Source organism: Antechinus flavipes, chromosome 5 (assembly GCF_016432865.1).
Source record: "Antechinus flavipes isolate AdamAnt ecotype Samford, QLD, Australia chromosome 5, AdamAnt_v2, whole genome shotgun sequence".
Taxonomy (NCBI): domain Eukaryota; kingdom Metazoa; phylum Chordata; class Mammalia; order Dasyuromorphia; family Dasyuridae; genus Antechinus; species Antechinus flavipes.
In genome coordinates, this window is record NC_067402.1 from 142104371 (window position 1) to 142128442 (window position 24072).

The window sequence follows — 24072 nt, forward strand, 5'->3', positions numbered from 1 at the left end:
ACAAAAAGAATTGGACTTTGAAATAGTGTACTATTAGCTTGTGAAGGAAATAAAAAATGCATGCGGACAAAAATATAGGGATTGGGAATTCTGTGTAATGGTTCATCTCCCAGAATTCTTTTGCTGGGTATAGTTGGTTCAATTCATTACTGCTCTATTGGAACTGATTTGGTTCATCTCATTCCTGGAGATGGCCACATCCATCAGAATTGATCATATAGGATTGTTGTTGAAGTATATAACAATCTCCTGGCCCTGCTCATTTCACTCAGCAATAGTTCATGTAAGTATCTCCAGGCCTTTCTGAAATCATCCTGCTGGTCATTTTGATAAGGAAAATTTTGAAGTATTCTTGAAACCCTCAATCCCCCCAAGTCACTTCTTTTTACCAAAATATGCCTTAATAGAAACCACATAAGCAGTGTTAATGAAATATACATAAACAGTGTTAATGGCACTTATCAAAAAGAAAAGACTGGGTATGAGAATTGAGGTAGAAAGAAGATGAAATTTGAATGAATGAGTCTGTCACTGGAGGCAGCTGGTGATATAGTGAAGAGAGCAATGGGCCTGAAATAATGGACCTGAATTCAAATTTGAACTCAGATACTTTTTATAAGCTGTATAACTCAGGGAAAATTATTGAATTTGTTTGCCTCAGTTTCCTTAATTATAAAATGGGAGTAATAATAGCACTTATCTCACAGAATTGTTGTGAGGATCAAATGAGATAACACTGTAAAAAGCGTACAGCACTTAGACACCGTAGGTATTCTATAAATGTTTATTCCCTTCCCTCTTCTTGCTGAAAAAGTGCTTAAAATAGGACTCTCATTTTCTTCATCATTCAATTCTGGAGCTGTCTGTACAGATTTGGAGGACTTAAAACTTTGTAGTACCCACTGTGGGCTTCATGGCTACTGAAGCTATACCAATGGGGAGGAACACTCAAACCACTATTGCATTAAACTATTAATTCCTTTCCATTGTCAGTGAATGAGTGAGTGAATGTGTGTGTGTGTGTGTGTGTGTGTGTGTGTGTGTGTGTGTGTGTGTGTTTTATTCCTACTATTCATTATGGTTTTTGTAGTTGATCCCTTTTGATTTAGAACATATGCATTTCTTTTCATGGCTGCTTTTTGGAGGAAATTGCCCACAATAACTAAAAGTAGTCCATATAGCGAACAATAAGTATAGATTACTGTTGTCCATTACAATGAAAATTTGTAGAACCAGTGTCTGTAGAGATGCCAGACTGTGCACAGACTGCTCTGCAGAATAGATTCCATGGACATAGCCACCTTCAATCATAGGCTCTTTGATGGGGATGAAGTCTTAGAAATCATCGTATAAGCTCCTAATCTTCTAAAGGAAGAAATCAAAGACTGGAACAGTAAAGCAATTTGTCCCAAGTCTAATTGATAATTAGGGGCAGAGCCCTCCTTTAAACCCAGGATTCTCAACAATCCAATGTTCTCTCCACTATAATCACTTACTTACATATATAATAACTTGCATGAAACATTAGTACATCCCTAAATAAGAGCTTATCTTTCCTAAAGTGGAAGCGGTGACCCAGGAGACCAAATTCCATTCTCCAACATGACCTTTTTAATCATTTGTTCACTTCCCTTATACGCCATTCTCTTTTGAAATACCTGTTCATCTGGTGTTTGTCTTGATGAATTCCCAAAGTTAACATATTTTCATTCAAATGTCTGATTAGCCCCAGACTTTTTGAAAAGCTAAACTCCATCCCAGGACCAACCTCAAGACCTAGAATTCAGGTAGAATTACAAACCCTAAACCACTGTTTTCTAAACATCTTATTTTATTTATTAAAATTTCATATATAAATGCAGCATTGGATAAAGGGCTTGTTTTAAAGCCAGGAAGATCTGAGTTCAAGTTCCACATGAAATATATATACTGTCTTTATGACACTAGGCAAATCACTTAACCTTTCAGTGTCTAGAGGTGCCTATCCATAATGGTAGGCAGACCTTCACCTCCTTAGACTTTACTATGATAATAGAATAAAAGGTCTAGACCAGTGGTTTCAAACAAATAGAAATGGTTCTCCATTGGTCACATATTGACTTAGAAAACCATAAATTAGCATTAGTTATATTATACTTTTATTTAGTTTGTTAAATATTTCCCAGCTACATTTTAATCCAGGTCTGGCTTCGCTCTGCAGTGTTGTGGCCTGCACGGGTCACTGGGCTATTATGTTTGACACCTCTGATTTTGTCCATAAAGGCGCTCTTCTTTCTTATGGGTATCCAAGGAATGGCACCATTCTGTAGTAAAAAGAACACTAAATTAGAAGATGTAAGTTCAGTTATATATTTGCCATTACTTGTATTCCTTTGAACAAGTCATTTGTCCTTTCCATCCCTCACTTTCCTTAAGAAACTAAGACTAGATGATTTCTGAGTTCCTTATCATTTCCATATTCAGTTTGGAAACAGTGAGGCAAGTCATAGTCCCAAATTCTTTAATACATTGTATTTCATCATTAACAACTAGGAGAGTCCCCATAGATGATGATAATATATAATTGAAAAGACTGGCTAGATCTTTAAAAAGATACAAACTACTTCTTCCCTTTTTTTTTCAAGCCTCAATTTGGGTATTATATATCTTTTCTATAAAGCCTTTTCCTGATTTACTCTAACTGAAATAAATCTCTTCAGATTTCTACTTAGACCTCTTCTGTACATTCATCTTATTTTTCCTTTATTATTAGTGGTAGGAGGAGGAGGAAAAGAAGTATATTTTTCTTTTTGTCTAGACCTATGATTTCATTGGTATAAAGATCTCTCAACAGAGAAACACTGCACCAATGAGGAATAACTATTCTGCAATTTAGTCTTAAGATTAAGTGGCTTATCTAGAGTCATACATAGAGTATATATCAGACTCATCTTCTTAACTCTAAGGCCTATTGTCTGTGCACTAAGCCATACTGCCACTCATATATTTCTTATTAATTCCATTATACACTGTAAGCTTCTTGAAGTTGAATACTATGTTTTATTTTACATTTATTTACATTTACATTTACATTTATTTTACATTTACAAACTACCTTGCTCACTTTAATGGACCAACAGTTATTAGCAAAGAGTGATTAATATTCATTCTGCTGATTGGAATTCAAGAAAAATTTAGGTTATATTCAGTCTATTCTATTTGAAAAGGCAAGGAAATGTGCAATAGATTTTTTTACAATTTATTTTTTTAAAGTGTTGACACTTAAAGGAATGTTTTTAATTTTCTAGAAAATTTGTTTATATAGAATGTTATTCCCTAATAATGCCAGGTAAATGCTGTAGTACTGTTTGTGTGTATATAGCAAAGCAATCACTATCTACATGGGGCAATTTAAAATAAAAACTAGTTTTAAGTAACTTAGACATAATTTTTAAAACAAGTTACTCCCAAAGCTATTGTAATTAAACAACTTCATTATTAATATGTTCTTTAATATTAACAATACCATTTGGTGACATACATAGATAATGTACCTTATACGAGAGGAAAAGGAACCAAAGCCCAAAATAACATAAAATTTTTAGTTCAAACATTAAAAATATAGAAAAGAAAAAAAAGGTTATTATATCTTTTTTTTCTTTTAGAAAAAGTATATTTAATACTTTCTGAGTCATAAATTGAAAAGATAGATATTTTTGGTTCCTGAGTTTCAGCCAGTTATCATCTATCATAAATTATATACATAGGTCTAAAACAGGGGTCCTCAAACTTTTTAAATAGGGGGCCAGTTCACTGTCCCTCAGACTGTTGGAGGGCCAGACTATAGTAAAAACAAAAACTTTGTTTTGTGGGCCTTTAAATAAAGAAACTTCATAGTCCTGGGTGAGGGGGATAAATGTCCTCAACTGCCGCATCTGGCCTGCGGGCTGTAGTTTGAGGATCCCTGGAATGATTTAATAAGATACCCAAAGCATTACTGAAGTAAATGGGTTCTTTTTTTTTAATTTTCAAGTAATTTAAATATTCCTAAGGTTCGCTCTGGAAAGTCGCTATCAAAAAGTGATGAAATTATAAGAAAATTTAAGGTCTAAGTTGCGACTATATTGCTGTGGCAGAAATGGGGTAGATAGATAGGTTACAAAATTGTGTAATGAAGTTATTAGTTGAGTTGATTGTATAGTGCTCTATACACAAACATAAATATACATTTTCAAAATAAAACAAAAATTTAATAAATATATGCTGAAGTCTCCCAGTGATAATAGTGAATGAGATTAAAATTGAAAGAACATAGGCCTACTGATACTTCTAGTGAAGATGCTGTGTCTTAAGCTAGAAATTGGTCTTATCTTACCACATAACTCTAAACAAAGATAATTTTTAAAAAATCAGAGAACTTCTGAGTTAGAGGGAGTTCTAAATGACCATGTAGTCCAACCCAAAACTGAAAGAAGGGGAAAACAATACCCACAAAATTATACCTGACAGGTAGTCATCCAACCTTTGCTTGAAAATCACCAATGAGGTGGAACCCATTATCTGCTGAAGCTGTCCATTCCACATTTAAATGGTTCTAACTGTTAGGAAAATTTTCCTGACATCAAGACTAAATTTGGCTTTTTTCAACTTCCACCCATTGCTCCTAGCTTTGTTCTCTGGAGGCAAAAAGAACAAATTTCAGTAATGGATTTGCTAATTAGTCTGCCCTAAAATATCTTCCCATAATTGTAAATAGAGAGAGACTAGACTATGAGACACAACTGGGGAGAGTAAGACAGAATTGTGGGACCTTTGGCCCTCCTAACAGGTGAACAGTATTCTCAGGTTGCTGTTTCCATGAGGAAAAAGCTGGGGTAAAGAGCTTAAAGGTTTCCTTAGTAAAGGATCTTTTTCTGATAAAACCAAACTCTGAAGATCTAAAATTTTCAATGGTTTTTGAACTTGAGTGAGATAACAGTTGGGCTGATTAGAGATTGAGAGAAGACTATATATAATTGTCATATAAGAATATGTGTCTGTTTCTGTTTTATCCTATATGAAATAGGGAGAAAAGCAACATGATCAGGTTAGTTAGGAAGATTACTTTGGTAGCTATATAGAAACTAGTAGAAGAGTGATTAAAGTCTGAGAAATGATTACATTCCAGGCAAGAGGTGGTGAAGGCCTAGACTAGAGTGCTAGTCGGCAAGTCTGAAAAAGGGACCAGTGTGAGAAAGGCAGAATTGACATAACTTGGTAACTTAGAAATTATGAGCATTGAGAAGAAGAAAACAGTCAAAGATACCACTGATACAAGTAAAAGCATGTGTTGCTGGAAATGTAGAGGTGGTATCATTTCCAGAAATGATAGCCATAGTAATAAAGCTAACATTTATCTTGTGCTTGAAGATTTGTGATCCACACTACTGGTGCATCTCATTTGATCCTCACAGAACCTAAAGGCAGCTAGGGGCAGAAAATTGGCCCCGGAGTCAAGAAAACCTAAGTTCAAATGCTGTCTCAGACATTTACTCACTATATAACCCTGCTTATAGAAGCAACTCTCTCATAGGTTTGTTGAGAACATAAAATGAGATACTATTTGTAAAGCTCTTTGTAAATCTTAAAGTTCTATTAAAATGCTAGCATTTATTTTTGGTCCTATTATTTTCCCCACTTTACAAATAAGGAAAGTGAAACTCAGAAAAAAAGTTGACTTACTGATGTTAGAATCCTTACAAGCTGTTAAGTCTTTAAGATTGATAGAGACAATAATTATCTAATTTAGCACAGTTCGGTATGATTGATCTGATCTTACAAGGAGATGTTATGGCCAGAAGAAACAAGGTACTAAGTGGAGCTGATAGAAACAATGCTTGTGTTCACACCTTTAGAGAGTTCATATAAGCAAGAAGCTCCTAGGGCCACAGAGCACTCTTGAAGATTGAGAGCCAGGAGCACTCTGGGAGATACAGAAGCCCACAAGCTCTCTCTTGGAGGCAAGACAGATTCATTCATTTCATCTCACACCACTGTGGTGGCTGGGCTCCTGCACTTCCCCCGCTGAGACCAAGGCTGGTCTGAAAGGCTCTCCAGAAAGCTGCCCAGCCCCAGGCAAGGAGACAAGAGATTCATTCCATTTTCCACCTTTGTGCTGGCTGGAGGCTGAAGGACAAACCTTTGGAGACATTTGGAGGAAGCTCTTGGAACCAAGCAGAGAGATAGGTTTCTAAGAAAACTAACCGGGCTATTTTGGAGGAAGCAATAAAAGATCTGAACTTTTAACACCTGGCTGCATTTTGAGGTGATTATTAGTTTTAACTGAAACGAAGGCTGCCTCCAGAAAACCTCCCCAAGAAACCTGTTCCCAGAGAGAATCATCTTATATTTTAAAGAAGAAAAACACCGCATTTTGGTGTCCGAACGTGGGACTGATAGAATTCGGAATTCAGCGGAAAAGCTTCTGATCCTAAATCCAGTGGAAAAGTCTTCTTGACCCAAAAGAAATTTTGTTTAAAAAGTTAAAGTAGAATTTCATCTAAGATGGGACAGATGTTTAGAAAACAGCCTTCTGTTTCTGTTCAAGGAAAATGTTTAGAGAGCATTGTCAAAATTATGGAAAGCCAAGATTTGATTATAATTTTACAGCAGATCACTGAACTTTTAGAAAGTGTAAAGAACATATGTTCTTGTTTCTCTCTGGAAAAAGAATTGGATCTAGATGAGTAAAAATTAGTAGGAGAGGATCTTTGTCAATTCTACAATTAAAAATGGACCTGACTCAATTTCCAAAGACATACTCAATACATATAATTTAATACAACTGGCTTTAGGAAATTTTATAAGTGTTAAAATAAGGAAAAAGAAGAAAGACCAAGAAAGAGAAGTGCCAACTAAACTAGGTGAAAAGCAGGAAGGATCAGATAAGAATGGAGTTAAGTACAGTTCTGAGTATGATACTTCATAGCAGGAGAATTTAGATCATTCCACATCTCATGACCTTCCCGCCTCAATTAACCCTTCATGGGTGGAAGAAGAAGGGGGAGGGAGAAAGGCAAAAACACAATCAGCATCTCCTGTGAAGCAGAATATGACAAGATTAGAAAAAGCATTAATTAAGGCAAAAAATGAAGGAGCAGATATATCTGATTTTATAAATGCATATCCTGTGATTGAAAAATTGACTCTTCAGGTCAAAAAGAGAGAAAATACACTCCTTTTAATTTGGAAAAAAAATTAAAGATTTGAAAAAGGGGTTGCACTCTTTATGGGGCTACATCCTCTTATGTGAAGATGTTACTTGATAATTTGTCTTATGAAATCTTAACTCCGAAAGATTGGAAATCCATAGCAAAGACATGTTTAGAATCTGGACAAAATTTATTGTGGCTTTTGGAGTTTCATGAATTATGTAGGATTCAAGCCCAATGCAATAGGCAACAGGAGCTATTGGATAAATCATTTTTGACCAACTAGCTGGTGAAGATCAGTATGGAGAGAATTCAGAATAGATTTATTATCCCATAACAGTATATGAGCAAATTTCTAAGGCTGCAGTAAAAGCTTGGAATTCTCTCCCTGGACAGAAAGATGGAAATAAAGCTTTTACAAAAATAGAGCAAGGTCCCAGTGCTGATTTTGAGGGACGTTTGCAAACAGCTGTAATAAGAACCATTGGAGACAATGCAGCAACAGAAATAATGACCAGACATTTGAGTAAGGAAAATGCCAGTGAGGTTTGCAAAAGAATTATATGGGGACTAGACAAAGATGCTCCTTTAGAGGAGATCATAAGGCTCTGTGCCACAGTGGGCACAAACTATTATACCCAAACTATGATGAACATGGAAAGACAGGGTCCCTCTTGGCAAGGGACTTCTAGAGAAACTCGTAGGTACTTTCAGTGTAGAAAAGTTGGACATCTTAGAGCTCACTGTAGATATGGAGATAGAGTGAGAAGACAGGGTGAGAGAAAACCCAACACCTCATGTCCAAAATGCAACCGAGGCTTTCACTGGGCCTCTCAATGTAGAGTGACCCAGAGAAATGAGAGGCAGGGCCCAGCTCCAAGGTATCAATCAAAAGACAGATGGGGCATGATGGCAGCTGAGGTTACACCCAGAGAGATTTTAGAAATTCAGGACTCTGATGTGATCAATCAGCCTAAAAGTAATCACATGGCAGAAAGAGATTACATGATCAACCAACAGAAAAGCAATGAGATAGCATCAAGGGATTACAGTTGGGGAGAATACAGGCCTTTTAACCCAACAGAGCAGTGTCCAGTGCAAAACAGTTCCAGTGTAATTACCAGATGATAAGGAGAAATCCCCAAAGTGGTAAATAGAAGGGAGTTAGATAGGTTAACTGCTTGGGGAAGAGGGTTTGTTTGTACCTCTACAGGTGGAGAAGGAATCAGATGGGTGCCAGCAAGCCGTATTCACCTTGTCCATCAGAGAGAAACAGAAAAAGAGAAAAACCTCAAAAACAAAGGAGAAGATTTAAGAAACATCTGACACTGAAAGAACATGGCTGACAATAAGACTATTAAAAGAACTTTAAAATCTTCAGCTTTCAGTTCTTGAAAACCAGCAGGAATCATTGGATTCCTTGAGATGAAAAATTGTTGATGAGACTATTGCAATACTTCAAAGCTTGCAGGAATTATTGGATTCCTGGTACATGAACTAATGGACAATGGATTCCTTTTGGACTATTTCTAGGACTTATGGACAGGTATAAATTCTCATATTGATTCATGTTATTTGTTACATCACTACTAGCCTGTGTTATATTGCTATGTGCTTATGTAAATTATGTGTAATGCCTCCCATATTGATGGACTTATGTATACCATGTATATCTGTTTCAAGTGAACCCCTTCAGAAACCCGCTAATCTGATTTGACTTCCTATGTCCTTTGGTGTTTTCATCTCCCTTCCTGAGATGTCAGGGAGGGTGTGACCACCTTCTTTTTATGGTATTTTCACTTCTTTTTTGAGCAATCAGGGAAGGCATGATCACCTTCTTTTGGGGGTTCTCACCTCCTTGAGAAGTCAGGGAGGTCATGACCACCTATCTTCTAAATCAAAAGAAAGGGGGAGATATTGGAATCCTTACAAAGTGTTAAGTCATTAGAGTTGATAGAGTCAATAATTATCTAATTTAACATGGTTCAGTATGATTGATCTGATCTTACAAGGAGATGTTATGGGCCAGAAGAAACAAGATACTAAGTGGAGCTGATAGAAACAATGCTTGTGTTCACACCTTTAGAGAGCTCATATAAGCAAGAAGCTCTTAGGGCCACAGGGCACTCTGGGAGATTGAGAACCAGGAGCACTCTGGGAGATACAGAAGCCCACAAGCCCTCTCTCTGAGACAAGACAGATCCATTCACTTCATCTCACACCACTGTGTGGCTGGGCTACTGCACTTCTCCCACTGAGACCAAGGCTGGTCTGAAAGGCTCTCCAAAAAGCTGCCCAGCCCCAGGCAAGGAGACAAGAGATTCATTCCATTTTCCACCTTTATGCTGGCTGGAGGTTGAAAGACAAACCTTTGGATATGGAGACATTCGGAGGGAGCTCTTGGAACCAAGCAGAGAGATAGGCCTCTAAGAAAGCTACCGGGCCCAAGGAAGGAGAAAATAAACACTTGCATTTTATCAGCTGGCTGCATTTGGAGTGATTATTACTTTTAACTGAAACTAAGGCTGCTTCCAGAAAACCTCCCCGAGAAACCTGCTCCCAGAGAGAACCATCATATATTATAAAAAAGAAAAAGAACACCACACTTACTGAGAGTCACACAGCTGGTAAGAACCTGAAATCGTTTTCAAACTTTGGCCTTCTCGATCTCAAGTCCAGCACTCTTGAATTCACTATGTGGCTTTACTGCCTCTTAGGGCAGATTTGGGGGGCAAGATGATAAGTTTTGTTTTGGACAGTTTATAGGTCTACTGAGACACCCAGGTTGAATAGCATAAGCAGAAATAACTTCTGGTGGATTTACTCACTAAACTTATTTACTAGACTTGGCTATATAGATTTGAAATCCATGAGGAGGAGATAAAATTTCCAAGGGAGAAAGTGTGGACAGAAGAAAAAAGGAGGGTAGTGGAATTTCTATTTAGGAAATTTATATTATCTTAATTTTGTCCTAAAAAAATAATCTTTTTAACCAAAATTCTTTTTACTTATCAGTTTTCTTTGTAGATTTTTCTCAGTTTTATTCCTGTTCTTTATTTTTAAAGACAATCCATGCTCTTATGGGGAATGCTGTGCAACCTTTGCTGACTTCAGTGGGAGATTCAATAGAGGCCATAATCATCACTATGCATCAGGAAGATTTTTCTGGGTAATTACTTGTTATTAAAATCTGCATATTCTGTATATTATGTTCTGCCACAAACCTCATCCTGGTTCTCATCATTTCATGCTTAAACTATTAAAACCAGTTTCTTTAACTGGTCTTGATTGCTTATCTCTCTCTTTACTCTAATCCTACTGGCATACTACTGCTCAATTAACTTTTCTTATTTAATACTTGTCACATCACTATTCTAATTAAGAACTGACAGTGACTCTCCATCTTCATCAGATTAAGCTTGGAATTTTCATCTTAGTATTCAAAAGTCTTCTGGTAACTGACTCTGTTTTACTTAGGTAGTCTTAATTCTCATCAGTCTCCATCCCACATTCCCCTTTCTCATTTCAACCCATAATACAGACTACTGTCATTTCAACTAATGCTTTCCCTCCTCCCTAGTAATACAAATCTAGCATTTGCTTCACAACCTAGACCAAGATTCATATCTCTTATGATATCTTCTTAGACTGACGCCAGTACATAATGAGCGTTCCATTTCTGAATCCATTTGGCAATTTTGGCATTAAAATACAACCCTGTATTTTGTACTGTTTTTGTACTATTCCCTATTTACATATATGTGTCTTAGCTATATTTTAAGTTACTAGAGAAACTACAGAATGTCCAGAATTTTTTAGGTTCATGAGTGTTTGTAGATTAAATAGTTTAAAATTACATCTTTTCTTACAATTTTAAAGAGAAGCAATGTAGTAGAGATCATGAAATTGGGTGAATTTATGCAATACTGCTCTACAGCAGGTTAACTCAAGCTTCTGGGGACAGAGAGGGGAAGTAAAACATACTTGAATCAAAAAACTGCCCTTTTTGCTAAGAAAATTTCTAAACTGCCTTTCTTATAGAGCCTTAAGCAGTTTAAAATTTTAAACTATTTAATCTACAAACATTCATATCCCCTCCCTCCTTTCAGTTTGATAAGAAACTGAGTCACTGAGGCTTCCCAGTCAAACTAATGAGGAAGCAAAAAGTGAGGCTTAAAAATGGTTATTTTTGAAAAGTAGGGAATTGTTCACGTACTTGCTGATATGAGGGTATTTTCAGGTGAGCAATTATTACTTAGATATATCTTGACCACATAGAGTTTAGCAGTTATGAAGCAAGTTCTCTCTCTTCTCTTCTCTTCTCTTCTCTTCTCTTCTCTTCTCTTCTCTTCTCTTCTCTTCTCTTCTCTTCTCTTCTCTTCTCTTCTCTTTCTTCTCTTCTCTTCTCTTCTCTTCTCTTCTCTTCTCTTCTCTCTCTCTCTCTCTCTCTCTCTTCTCTTTTCTTCTCTCTCTCTCTCTCCTCTCTCTCTCTCTCTCTCTCTCTCTCTCTCTCTCTCTCTCTCTCTCTCTCTTTTTAAAATTTTAATAGCCTTTTATTTACAGATTATATGTATGGGTAATTTACAGCATTGACAATTGCCAAACCTCTTGTTCCAATTTTTCCCCTCCTTCCCTCCATCCCCTCCCCGAGATGGCAGGATGACCAGTAGATGTTAAATATATTAAAATATAAATTAGATACACAATAAGTATACATGACCAAACCGTTATTTTGCTGTACAAAAAGAATCAGACTCTGAAATATTGTACAATTAGCCTGTGAAGGAACTCAAAAAATGCAGGTGTGCAAAAATATAGGGATTGGGAATTCAATGTAATGTTCTTAGTCATCTCCCAGAGTTCTTTTGCTGGGCGTAGCTGGTTATGAACCAGTTTCTCAAATGAGCTCATTATTTGGATGATTTTTTAAACCTAGATTCAGCATACCATGAAAAAATACTCTAATTTTGTTATCAAACCTCTATTTACCATGCCAGAAATGAGTCACTTATGGTTGACAGAACAGTGTTGTGTGCTCTGCAAGTGAAAGATGTTAGAAACTTCAGGCTGGAAGGAACCTTATGAAGGTCTCCAAGATCAACTCCATTTCTCCAGTTAGGACTGTCCCTAAGAGACCCAAAAGTGATGATTGCCTGTTGATTGTTTGCGATGGAGATCCTTTACATGACTTTCTTTGGAATGAAAGATACTGTTCCTAAGACCATATAGGAGCCCAGAATCATTAGAATTTGCACAAATTGTCTTGTAGAAATTGTTTGACCCTGTAGTATAAATGTAAACATCATCTTTTATTTTTGACTCAGCCCTCTATTTGAGAAATGTGGCCTTTGTCATACTTCTTTTCCCTATAGAGTAGGCCCAGTCCTTGGGGCATAGAGCAAAGCACACTTTCTTTGAGTGCTAGATGCCAGACTGGTATCTCAAGCCATTTTTAGTTTCCATCATTTCCTCTCTGGCTGATCTGGATGTCAGGATCTCCAGAAACTCATCTTTCTGCAAGATGAAATCAACTCTGAAACTCAGTCCTTCTGAGCACCCCTTTGCCCCTGGGCCTCTGTTCTTCTGCTTAAAACGGGGAAATGTTAGACATTTGGCAGCTCCCCCCAGACTCTGCTTAAAGAGGGCAACCAGAGATTTCATCATTTCTCATCTAGCTTACCTTCCACCATCTTTAGAAACTTAACATTCTGTAAGATGAAATCTGACCTGAAACCCAGAACTCCTCAGACCATTTCCCATCATTCCCCAACCCTGAGAAGTTTCCCCACCCCCATCCCTTCAGCTCCTTTTTATGTGTTGTCTCTCCTCTTTGATAGTGAGCTCTTTGAAGACAAGAGCTATCCTCTATCTTTTTTTGCATCTTTGTTCTATTTAGAATGGTATCTGGCACACATTAGTATTGACTACAAATAAAGTGTATTATTTGCAATACTACTCCAGTCTAGCTTGCTTCATATTAGCTCAGCATAGACTCTTAAGGATATCTCATTGATATACATTCCTTTCTTGGTTACCTTGTCAAGGTAAGATTGTGGTGTTTTCCAGAGCACTGAAATACTGTTTTTGCTTCTGTCCAAAAAGGATTTTTTGCATCTGCTTGATAAATGTGTAAAATTCTCTTAGCAAAGGCCAAAACTTTTATTCCACACTTAGAAATAAAATGAAAATGCCTGGCTAAAATAATATGTTGGCGAAAACTTATTCACACTAAAATTTGTTCTATCACACCAATATAAAATGATTTTGTGTGTTCTTTTCTGTTTTGATACCATGGAGAGGGTTAGAGACCAAGAAGATGCTGGGTATCTAAAAACGGCACACTTGCTATCTCACAGGATGGGAAGTTTGAGCATTAAAAGGATGTGAATGTTAGTAACTTCAGAGCTTTGCCTGATGCTGATTGATCTTCTCTAGAGCAGCTTTCTGCAGAAAAACTTGGTTTCTTTTATTTTGTCCCAGACTTCCAGGAATATTGCAAGAAGCATTGTTCTTGGAGCATTCATCACTTGGCATCTTATCTTTATAACATCATTGTTTAAAAACAAGCTTTTGCCATTTTCATTAGAACCTCAACTCTGGCAGATACCTTACATGGGCCCCAAAGTTTACCAAGATGCCAAGTGTTCCACTGGAATCTCCAAACAGTTCCTGCAGTACATGGCCTATGATAGATGCTTCATTGATTGATTCAAGGGATTCCCATGATAATATATTTAATTATACAACCAGGCTTCTGGATGTGGTAGCTAGTGCCAGATTATCTTTCTGGTCCTCTAGGAAAATCATTCAAAAGTTGTTTTAAGATAAACTGTGTTGTTGAAACACATACATATTACATATATTACATATAAAGTAACCTTTTTCAGTTAGTTTAGCGCTAAAAAAAATCCTAAAGAAAACAAGGTCCTGATGTTCACCCCAAAGACTTGCATTAACAACACTGGCAATATCTCTTTTGAGAGAGAAACACTGACTAATGAGTGCTATCTATGTCTTGCCATTTCACTGCTTTTCAATTAGGACAAAGTCCCTCTTGTTATAACTTAAATCCATAACTTCTATTTTTGTTTTCTCCTTTCGAGATAAAGAACAACCAGTTAGCATTTTTCTTACAATAATCTTTGCTGTACTTGAAGATAGCTAGTAAATTGCCAGAAACCTAGTTTTTTAAGTTTTCATCACAGATTCTACATTTCCATAGCTTGAATGGTCCCTCACCAATTTTTATCACAACTGTTTCAAACATGGATAACACATTTATATATGCATATGTGTGTTTTTATGTGTGTGTGTGTAGACACACACACACACAGATATATATAGATATATATATATACACATATACATATTTAACATTGTACAGTAATATTTGTGATTAACTAATTTTTACCAGCTACTTACTAATTTTTGTTTTGACAAAATTTAAAAACAATTTTTGTTTTAATTTATTTCTTATAAATATATTGTATTCCTTTAATGTATTCTTTATGGAATGAACATAAAGAAATAGAGATATGCATACATATACATATATATATATATAATATGTACATATATACATATATATTATTCTGAGGCATCAGATTTGATTTTTACTTTAAATTTTCTATCATGAATTAACCAACACAAGATAATATTTACATAGTGCTTAGTACAGTTCCTGATACATAGTAACCACTTAATAAATTTTTGTTTCTTTCTTTCCATTTTGATATATAAAGAATAGAAAAGAGAAATACATTTGTAACTTTGAACTATTACAGTTCAATTTTTATTTTTTAATAGATATAGAATTTAACACAGCTGTAACAAAATTGCCTTGCTTTGACCTTGTACCCTTCTAAACTTTCTTCTTCGTTCTTGTTTTTTTTAATATTCCATTGATACTTTTCCTCCTTTTCTTTCTTCACTCAAATCACCCTTTACTATATTATTCTCCAAAATTTCTACTCAGTAGAAGCCCTTCCTTGTAACAAATAAATACTGTCAAATCTACATATTGGCCTTGTCTGAAATTGTCTCATGGTATACCATGTTTCATTGTCATGATTTTATCTGTTGATCTAAATTAAAAACTTACCATACCCCCTCAAGAGTCTGGGATAGGGAGGAGGGAATATATTCCATGTGTATGTTATTTTAATAATTCCATGGTCAAAATTCTACTAGAGAGAAGACGTTAAAGATTAGAACTGAGCTATCTTTGCCAAAAACATATTTGGAATAGGCAATACTGTCTTCTTTGCAAAATGTATAAAATGCTATTCAAAGAACCATTATAGATACATTTCTTAGGAGGCAAAATGTTGGGATTTAAAATTATAAGGTTGGAATTTCCTTGAGAGGTCATCTAGTGAATACTGTACTTAAATCATTAAAGAAAGATGTTCATCTCTCTTATTCATAGTGATTGTTAGGCAAATACTTTCTATAACTTTCCTCAGCAATCTTTTTAATATCAAAAGCAAGATTTTAAATAATAGCGCCAGGGCAGTCTTTTATACGTCCTCAACTCATGGCAATTTAAAAAATGGACCATTAATGCCATTAAAGAAATAATAATATAAGACAGAAACATTAGAAGAAAAAGATAAGAGAATGTCAGTTCAAGATGTTATCTTTCTGTCCTAAACTCTCTTTTCTTCCAAGTTTTCCTGTTCCTATTGAAAGCACTACCATTCTTCCTGTCTTTCAAATTTATAATCTCACTGCTATGTTTGTCTCCTCGTTTTTCTAGATTTTAAAATCAAGTTTGTAGCAAAACCTCCCATTTCTAACCACATATCTTCAATTTTACCTATTCTCTGTCATTGTACAGCTACCATCTTGGTTCAAGCCTTTTGACAAAGACTACCATAGGAGACTACTGGCCTCCTAATTGGTCTCCCTACTATCTCGACTCTTTTGCCATTCCAGTCTATCTTCTGCACAATTGCCAAAGGAATTGTCATCAAAGGCAGACTTAACCAAAGTCATTTCCAATAAACTCTAGTGTCTCCCTGTTGCCATTAGGATTAAATAGAGACTGCTGCATTTGTCCTGTTTTTATTTCATATATGTTTCTTCTACACATACTTATATATGAGTCTGTTTTTTCATCCAATATATTGTAAGTCCTTGAGAGTAGCAGCCCTTGTGAAAAAGGGGACCATTCCCTCGCGTGAATCAATTGCCACCAACAGGCAGATAAAGCCAAAGATTCTGGGAATAGCCCCACAGCACTGCCATGCTAATGGCCCTGCTTTCAGCCCACCCCCAAAACCTTAGTCCAAGGAAGATCCATTAAGGAGACACAAGCTGGGAATTTCCTCTGCAAGCATTTCAGTTCCTACTTCTTTAGGAATCACAGCTACTGAAGACCCAGTGAAGAATATTCTCACCACCATAATCCTTGACACTAGCAAATGCTTTGACATCAGAAATCATGGTTTTTATGAATGGAAATGACATTAAATCAGCTACATTCAATCTGCTTTGCAGCTGTAACTTCCTCTTATTGTCTTCACTTGTTGGAATGTGTCCCCTTTGAGAACAGTGACTGTCCCTGGTTTCCATTTGGGTCCCCAGTATTTAGCACAATGTGTTGCACATAGGAAGTGCTTACTAAATGATTTTTCATTTTTTCCTTGTTTTTTGTCCTTGTACCCATGGTGCCTACTATAGTTATGAATATATGTATATTTGATAATTAAGAAGCATTACGAAATTCTTACTAATTGATCAATACTTGAAATAGTTATTCTTTCTTTTTCAGATCATTACCTAGCTCAGGAAAACCAGATGTCCCTTGCTCTCTGTACATGAAGGAGTTACAAGGTTTTATTGCCAGAGTGATGAATGACTACTTTAGACACTTTGAATGTTTAGAGTTTGTCTTTGACAACACAGAAGCCATTGCCCAGAGAGCAATTGAACTTTTTGTTCGTAATGCCAGTCTTCTAAGGCCACTTGGTGAAGGTGGAAAAATGCGACTTGCTGCTGATTTTGCCCAGGTAAATGGAACAGGACTGACTTTTTTCAAATTTGGATTTGAAAAAACAATTCACTTAAGCCTCAGTTTCCTGCTTTAAGCTTGATATTTTTTATAAAAATCTAAGATTTTTGTCATCTTATACTTTTAGAGCTTTGTAGCCTAATAAAAAATGACTGTAGAAATCTAATTAAAAAAACAAACTGGAGTCATTCTTTTGGCAGATATGTTTTTATTGCATTTTTAAATGTTATCTTTTAATATTTTAGGATTAAACTGAAGTTGCATATACCATATTAAGACCAGCCTTGTCCTTTCAACATAGCACAGTGGTTGTTTTTGTTTCTTTAATGTCTCACAATACCAGTTCTGATTGATCTATGTAGTTGGCAAGAAGATACACTTTAAACCAGTGGGAAGGGACTGCCTGTTGTCATGCAAGTACAAAGAGCTCTCATGTGTTTTTTAAATCTCAGAACCTGCTCATCATGACCATTCCATTTTTAGATCATTCTAGATGAATAAACAGAAGGCCAGATATGTTCAGTACTAATTATTTTATCTCTCTGTGCCCATGCCTAATTTGGAAAAAAAAATAGTAGGAATAATATATTTTCTTGATGTCCTGCCTTGAAATAATTATGTGATACATAGGGGAGATGACATTAAACTGACAGAATAATAATAAGTTCATTAGGAAATTGCCTTTTAAAAATTGCAGTGGATTCAACAAAACTATAATAGTAAGAGGCTCAAAAGATAAACACTCCAAACCCAACCATTCTTTAAAAAAATTGGAGTCAACGAAGATTTTTGTTAAAATCTGTGTCAGGAGTAAACTTGTATTCAAGCCTTTGGAAGCTTTTAGCCTTACTAGTCTAAATAATTATTCACATGGATTATTCATAATGATTTGCCAGTTCCTCCCTGCTTATGAAGAAACATAAATGTTAATTTTAGTATTTATTCCCAAGTGCCTCTGAGTGCATGTCTTAGTTTGTTATTTTGGTATCTAGAAGATGAGGCTCTGAATGCTCGTGCAGAAATGATTTTCAAATTCAACCTTCCATTATACATTATATGATTTACAAAAGGAGAAATATCTCAGAGCCTAATTTTCAAGGGGGCTGGTTTCCTTGCATATTAATTTGTCCAGCAATTTGCCAATTGCACCTCTAAAATGATAAGCCCGAGGCTACTGTACCACAGAAAATAGGTTTACCTTAAAAAGTAGGACTCGATAGCCCAGGCATGAAAATTGAAGTGAATTACTGCCATTTAATTGACATATGAATATCTCGTCTTTTTTTTTTTTTAATCCTTATTTCTTTTATGTCTTTCCTTCTGCAGTACTGGAACCAGATTTCAGGTTTAGAGAATTTAATTTATACATGTTTGATTAGTGTCTGCACAAAGTGCCCCTTAAAATATAGATTTATGTATCCAGGATCCACTTAATCATGTATTAGAAATATATTGTTATGATCATTATTGCTTTTTATTCTCCTTTCCCCTTCACTTTCCTCCCTTTTTTTGTTTTTCCTTTTTTATTTTCTCTCCTCTAGGCTCCTTTCCCCACCAGCTCATATGCATTCTTCTCCAGCTGGTTCTTGACTTCCCATTGCTAGAGGCAGCACTTGAAGTCCAATTCAAGTGGCAGCCAGGCAGAAGTTGGCGGGAGCTGAAGTGCTCTAGGAGAGGGAAGAATGGGATCATCTTGGTTTATGGGGAAGGGAGGGGGAACCGGGGCTTTATTTTCTCAGGAGGTTTGAAGAGGGAAATGGTCATCCTCAACTATTTCCACCACAGTCCAGCTACACTCTCAGGAACACATTGAAATGCTAAGCTCTTGGATAAGGAGGAAGATGAATGGGACATGCAGAAAGTGGATTGTGCAAGATTTATTTTGTCTTTGTTTCTTTCTGGACCCATTTATCCAAAATATTTCCTGCTCCTTTCCTATATCCTGGTGGTATTTAATGAAATTCATAGTGATCACCAGTGCCCAGTTAGACTTAGCCATCTGTTTATTGTCTGCCTGAAAGTTTTGTGTGCTCAGGTAGTAGTAACTTGGAGTATACCTGTAAGCCCTTTGACAGATTTGTGAGGCTATAAAGTCTCAGACTAGGTGTGTTTGTTTGTTGTGTCTTACTGCTAATCAGATCCCCATATTTATTCCTGTGACCCACTTTAGAAACCTCCTGCCATTTGTATTCACTTGTAGAGCCCCATGTAGGTCACAGGCACAAGAATGACAGATGGAAGTCATGTTTGGGCTCAGTAAAGAGCTTTTGCAAATATTAGCCAGCTTCACAGGCATTCAGAGTATCTTTGGATTGTGTTGTAGCGGGTTTTGTTTTTGTTTTTTTCATTCATCAAACCTTTATTTAGCACTGACTCTGTTCAGCATAGTTTCATAGGCACTATGGAATTGCAGTGATAAGCTCCCTGTATTGTTCATCTTTAGCTTTCAGAATCATCCAAACTCTTAAATGTATTCGCAACAGGCTTCACCTGGGAGCTACAAAAGCCTCTCAATCTCTTCATTACTAAAGGTCATTGTTGAAAGGCATAAAACAAGGTCAGAGTGTAGTAGGCAAAACTTCCTATTCTAGGGGTGTGACATGTCCTTCGTGATCCATTCCCTTCTCTCTACCATTACTACTCTGACCCAGGCCTCAGTAAAGATAGATAGTTTAATTCCTGTAATATAGTAGGCCTCTGATTGTTTTTTTATAGGCTTCCTTTTAATTTACCATAAAGATAAATTTCAGGTGCCTCAAAGGAAAATACTTTTACATTTTAAAATATTTATGAAGTCTAAACTTTGACCCAAACCAGCATTTTGAGCAATTTAGGACAGATAATAGAAAAATCACTGGATCTGGAATCATAAAGTAGGGAACTCTTCTAATCACTAGCTGTATGACCTTAATCTAATGGCTTAACTTCTCTGAGCTTTTCTTGGTTTCTTTATCCATAAAAGGTGAATTAGTATATGATATCCTAATATCCTGTGATATTAGGATAGCATAATAAGAATTTAGAGTTGAAAAGGGCCTTAGAGATCATCTAGGTCCTGCTTATTTTATAGATTTGTTATGATGAACAAATAAGTTATAGGTCGCCTTACCTTGAACAGGACTGTAAAACTAAACAAATGTAAGCTTGTTGTTATTTATCTTATTGTACCATTCCATTACTGTCCCTTGAATATATTGCCTCCTTCGTGCATACCTCAGGATGCTGGCACAAGACAGTTTTCTTTTGATGGTTGTTGAGTTCTGGGTGTCAACATTACTCAGTTCTGTAGCTCCTGGGCCCATGGGTCCTGCCAGTTCAGAACCTCTTGTCTGTTCTGTGTTTCCTGGAGGCTCCTGCAGTTTCTTTCCTCCCCCTGGAAAACTGTGAGTCGTGGCAGCTGGCTTAGCAATTGTTTATTCCCTGGCGTTGGTAGCCATTTCTATTTATAGTTTTTTCTGATGCCCTTTAAATATGTAGTTGTATCTATTTCACTGAGTGCATGTCTATATAAATTTAGGCAAGGAAACTAAATAATCTCAGTTACTGTTCTAATTCTAGAACTTTTTCTCTTCAGAAGTGTTAGGCAGGTCTGTCCAGGCAGCATCCAGTGCCTCATGATCAACAATATGACTCTGATGGTTTGGAAACATCTTTGTCACTGGTTGATGATGCCTGCTACTGTACTTTCAAGGGTAAAGGGGGAGCTGTTGCATTTTCCATTTTTGGCCCCTTAATCAATTGCAAAAAAAAAAAAAAAAAAAACAAAAAAAAAAAAAACCTATGTACGTGTTTCTATTATCTTTGAAAGTATGTTCCTTTATTTTTAATAGAACTCTGCCAGATGATAATGATTTTTCTATACCCTAAAACTTTTTTATGGATGAAAAATTTTTTAATGTTACATTTTGATATTGTTGTTTGGTATAGATTTTTTATGTTTCATCATATATTTTACAGTCCTTTGGGGTCAAATATTCTCATATAGTAATTTGTTCCTTTAGTAATGTTTTGGTTTTTAACATTCAACCCTGCTGAAGGGCTGAGGAAAATAATCTTTGATTTAATCTCTTAAGACACCAAAATCCTTTAGGGTAATTGAAAAGAAATTATTGATAAAATATTTCATGGTAAGTGTGCTATGTAATTTCATCATGTATACCTATATACATTATGTATAAAGATGTATAATTCATCTTATTTTAAGCTTACTGAGGTGAAACAGTGTGATTAGATCCAAACAGTCACTAAGATGACCAATGAGACATAAAATATATAAACCAAATTACAAGAAATCCCCTCTTGAAACCCTCCCTCCCTCCTTCATCTCCAAATTCTCACAATGAAGACGGCTTTGCCCATTGCCCAGTCTTTCGAAGTTCAAAACTGGCTCACAACTATTTTATTGTAATTAGCAAAAGATCCTACTTAGTTTGTTTCTTTAGATTTTTATTACTTAATTTTTTTATTCTTCTGCTCTTTTTTTTTTTTTCTTCTGGCATGTTTTTCCTTTCAGAGTATTCAGCCTCTCTCTCTCTCTCTCTCTCTCTCTCTCTCTCTCTCTCTCTCTCTCTCTCTCTCACTACAGAGAGTTGTCAGCTATCCATTGCTGAAGGTATAAGACAACAAAAATGTGGGAAAGTTCTTAGTCTTTCAGAGTTGTTTGTCTTTATGGTATTGTTAATGTGTAAGTTATTCTCCTGGATCTATTCACTTCACTTTGTAGCAGTTCATATAAGTCTTTTCAGGTTTCTCTGAAACCATCCCTTTTATAATTTCTTATAACACAATTGTATTCCCTCACATTCATATGCCACAATTTGTTCAGCCATTCCCCAATAAAAGGGCATCTCTCAGTTTCCAATTCTTTTCCAGGACAAAATATGCTGCTATAAACATAAAAGTATAGTATATGTCTTTTTCTTTAATTTCTTCATTAATTTCTTCAAGGTATTGACTTGTTAGTAGAATCAGGATTAGAGAGTAGACATAGTTTAGTAGCTTTTGGGGCATCATTCCAATTGCTTTCCAGAATTGCTAGACCAGCTAGCTCATGTTTTCACCAACAGTGCATTAATATATCTGTTTTCCCACAACCTCTCCAGCATTTCTTAGTTCGTTTTTTTTTTTTTTGGCCAACTTTGCCAATAAGATGAATGTGATTTTTCTAATTTTTTTAATCAGAGGTTAAGAGCTTTATTTTACATGGTTATTAGTAGCTTGGATTTCTTGGAGTAAGATCATTATATTGTAGCCTTATAGGATATTGTCTCTAGCATCCTTTGAATTCCCTATTGCATTTTACCACTAGGGGGCACAAATTGCATTAGTTACTATTAGAGCTAGAGGTCTTTAGAAGACATCTGTCTCAAGCCCTTCATTTGGTATAAAATAAGTGCAAGCTGGAGAGAATGAATGACTTGTCCAGAGTCATGTAGTTGATAGATGGCAGAGCTGTAGTTTGAACACAGGCTCTGGCACTACTTCCACTGTAGAGGTCAGATGGAATCAGTTGAAAGTCAGGTACAATCAACAAATTAGAGCAAACCCCATTCCTACTCTGTACTTGGCTCTATGTGAACAATCTTCCAATAAAAGGTTAAGCAGTGTCTTTTGTTTTTACAGATGGAACTGGCTGTGGCTCCACTCTGCAGAAGAGTATCGGACTTAGGAAAGTCCTACCGCTTACTCAGATCATTCCGGTGAGTTCTAGTATCTCAGACTTGCTCTTTGTTCATTCTTGCTTGCTGATTATATATCTACATTCCATTAGTAAATGAATCCCCCCTTTGAAATTTTTGTGGTTATGATTCAAGTTAGAAACTTTACATAAAATATTTGCAAATAATTTTAAATAGTGTAATTTTCCCCTTTTTGATTGATAAGCATTATTTAACATATTTTATGTTATTAGCTAGGAGATTGTGTACCCTTAACTTTTATGGTAACGAATCTATAATATCAGAAATTTTAGTAACAATATAAAAATTTTACTGTAATATTGGTGAAATGTTATGGTGGTGGACTTCTTTCATAAATTTCTACTACACAGAGTAAATAATATTTTTCTTAAAGCAGTAATACAAACCAAGAATAAGGCTGGAATCTCATCTTCTCTCAGACATTTTTTTAAAAAAACTATTAGTTTCCCATTTTTAGCATAATCTAACATGTCATATGAGGATCAGTTGAAGAAACTGAGGCTAAAAAAAGCCCTAATTATAAGGATGAGAGTTGGGAGCATGTTAGACTTACTTTTTTCAAGTATTCAAGTAAAAGAGGGATAAAACTTATTCTAGGAAAGATATAGATTCTGAATTTTGCCCTTTATACTATCTGACTCTTAGTTGGAAATGCCTGACTCAACCACAATTTCACTTGTCAGTAGTCTGGTTCCCTGTGTGTCACAGATCACCATCTCTACTCCCCCTTTTATAGATTTCACCATTTCCTCAGACATACAGAGTTCACAAAATGGGGCACTTAGTTTTTCCTAGCCACCCTGAATTCGTAATTGGCTAATTCCATTACCAGGAGAAAAGGTCAGTTGGTTGCAATCTGTTCATCCTTGCAATTAAGTACAGTAGACTTAGAAACTTTTCAATGAGCCAAAAACTCTAATCTGTGGATAGTATAAGGAATGTCACTGTCAGAGAGACTAATACTGGCAAATGCACAAGGCTTGTCATGAGCATCCTGATATAAAATGCTTCTGGTATGAAGCCACTCCAAGTTTAAAAGGCTAGCAGCAGTATGTGACCAAAGGGCTGGCTTAGATCTGCAAGAACCAATATGCTTAGGGCTGAAGCTGTTGACCAAGTCCTTAAACACCTGCCCACATTTCTCAGCTTTTGCTGGCTTTTTAAGGATTCAGGTTCTCCCTTTCTACTT

At 36.0% G+C, this 24072-nt stretch overlaps 1 protein-coding gene across 1 annotated transcript in view; it reads left to right on the forward strand.

Moving 5' to 3' along the window:
- The window catches only part of COG5 (component of oligomeric golgi complex 5), a 354058-nt gene that overhangs the window by 315040 nt on the left and 14946 nt on the right, over positions 1–24072 (forward strand). The window contains exons 17-19 of the mRNA XM_051962639.1: positions 10235–10338; positions 16945–17182; positions 22807–22883. Coding sequence (XP_051818599.1) covers positions 10235–10338; positions 16945–17182; positions 22807–22883 — 419 coding nt within the window. The remainder of the gene's footprint in view (positions 1–10234; positions 10339–16944; positions 17183–22806; positions 22884–24072) is intronic.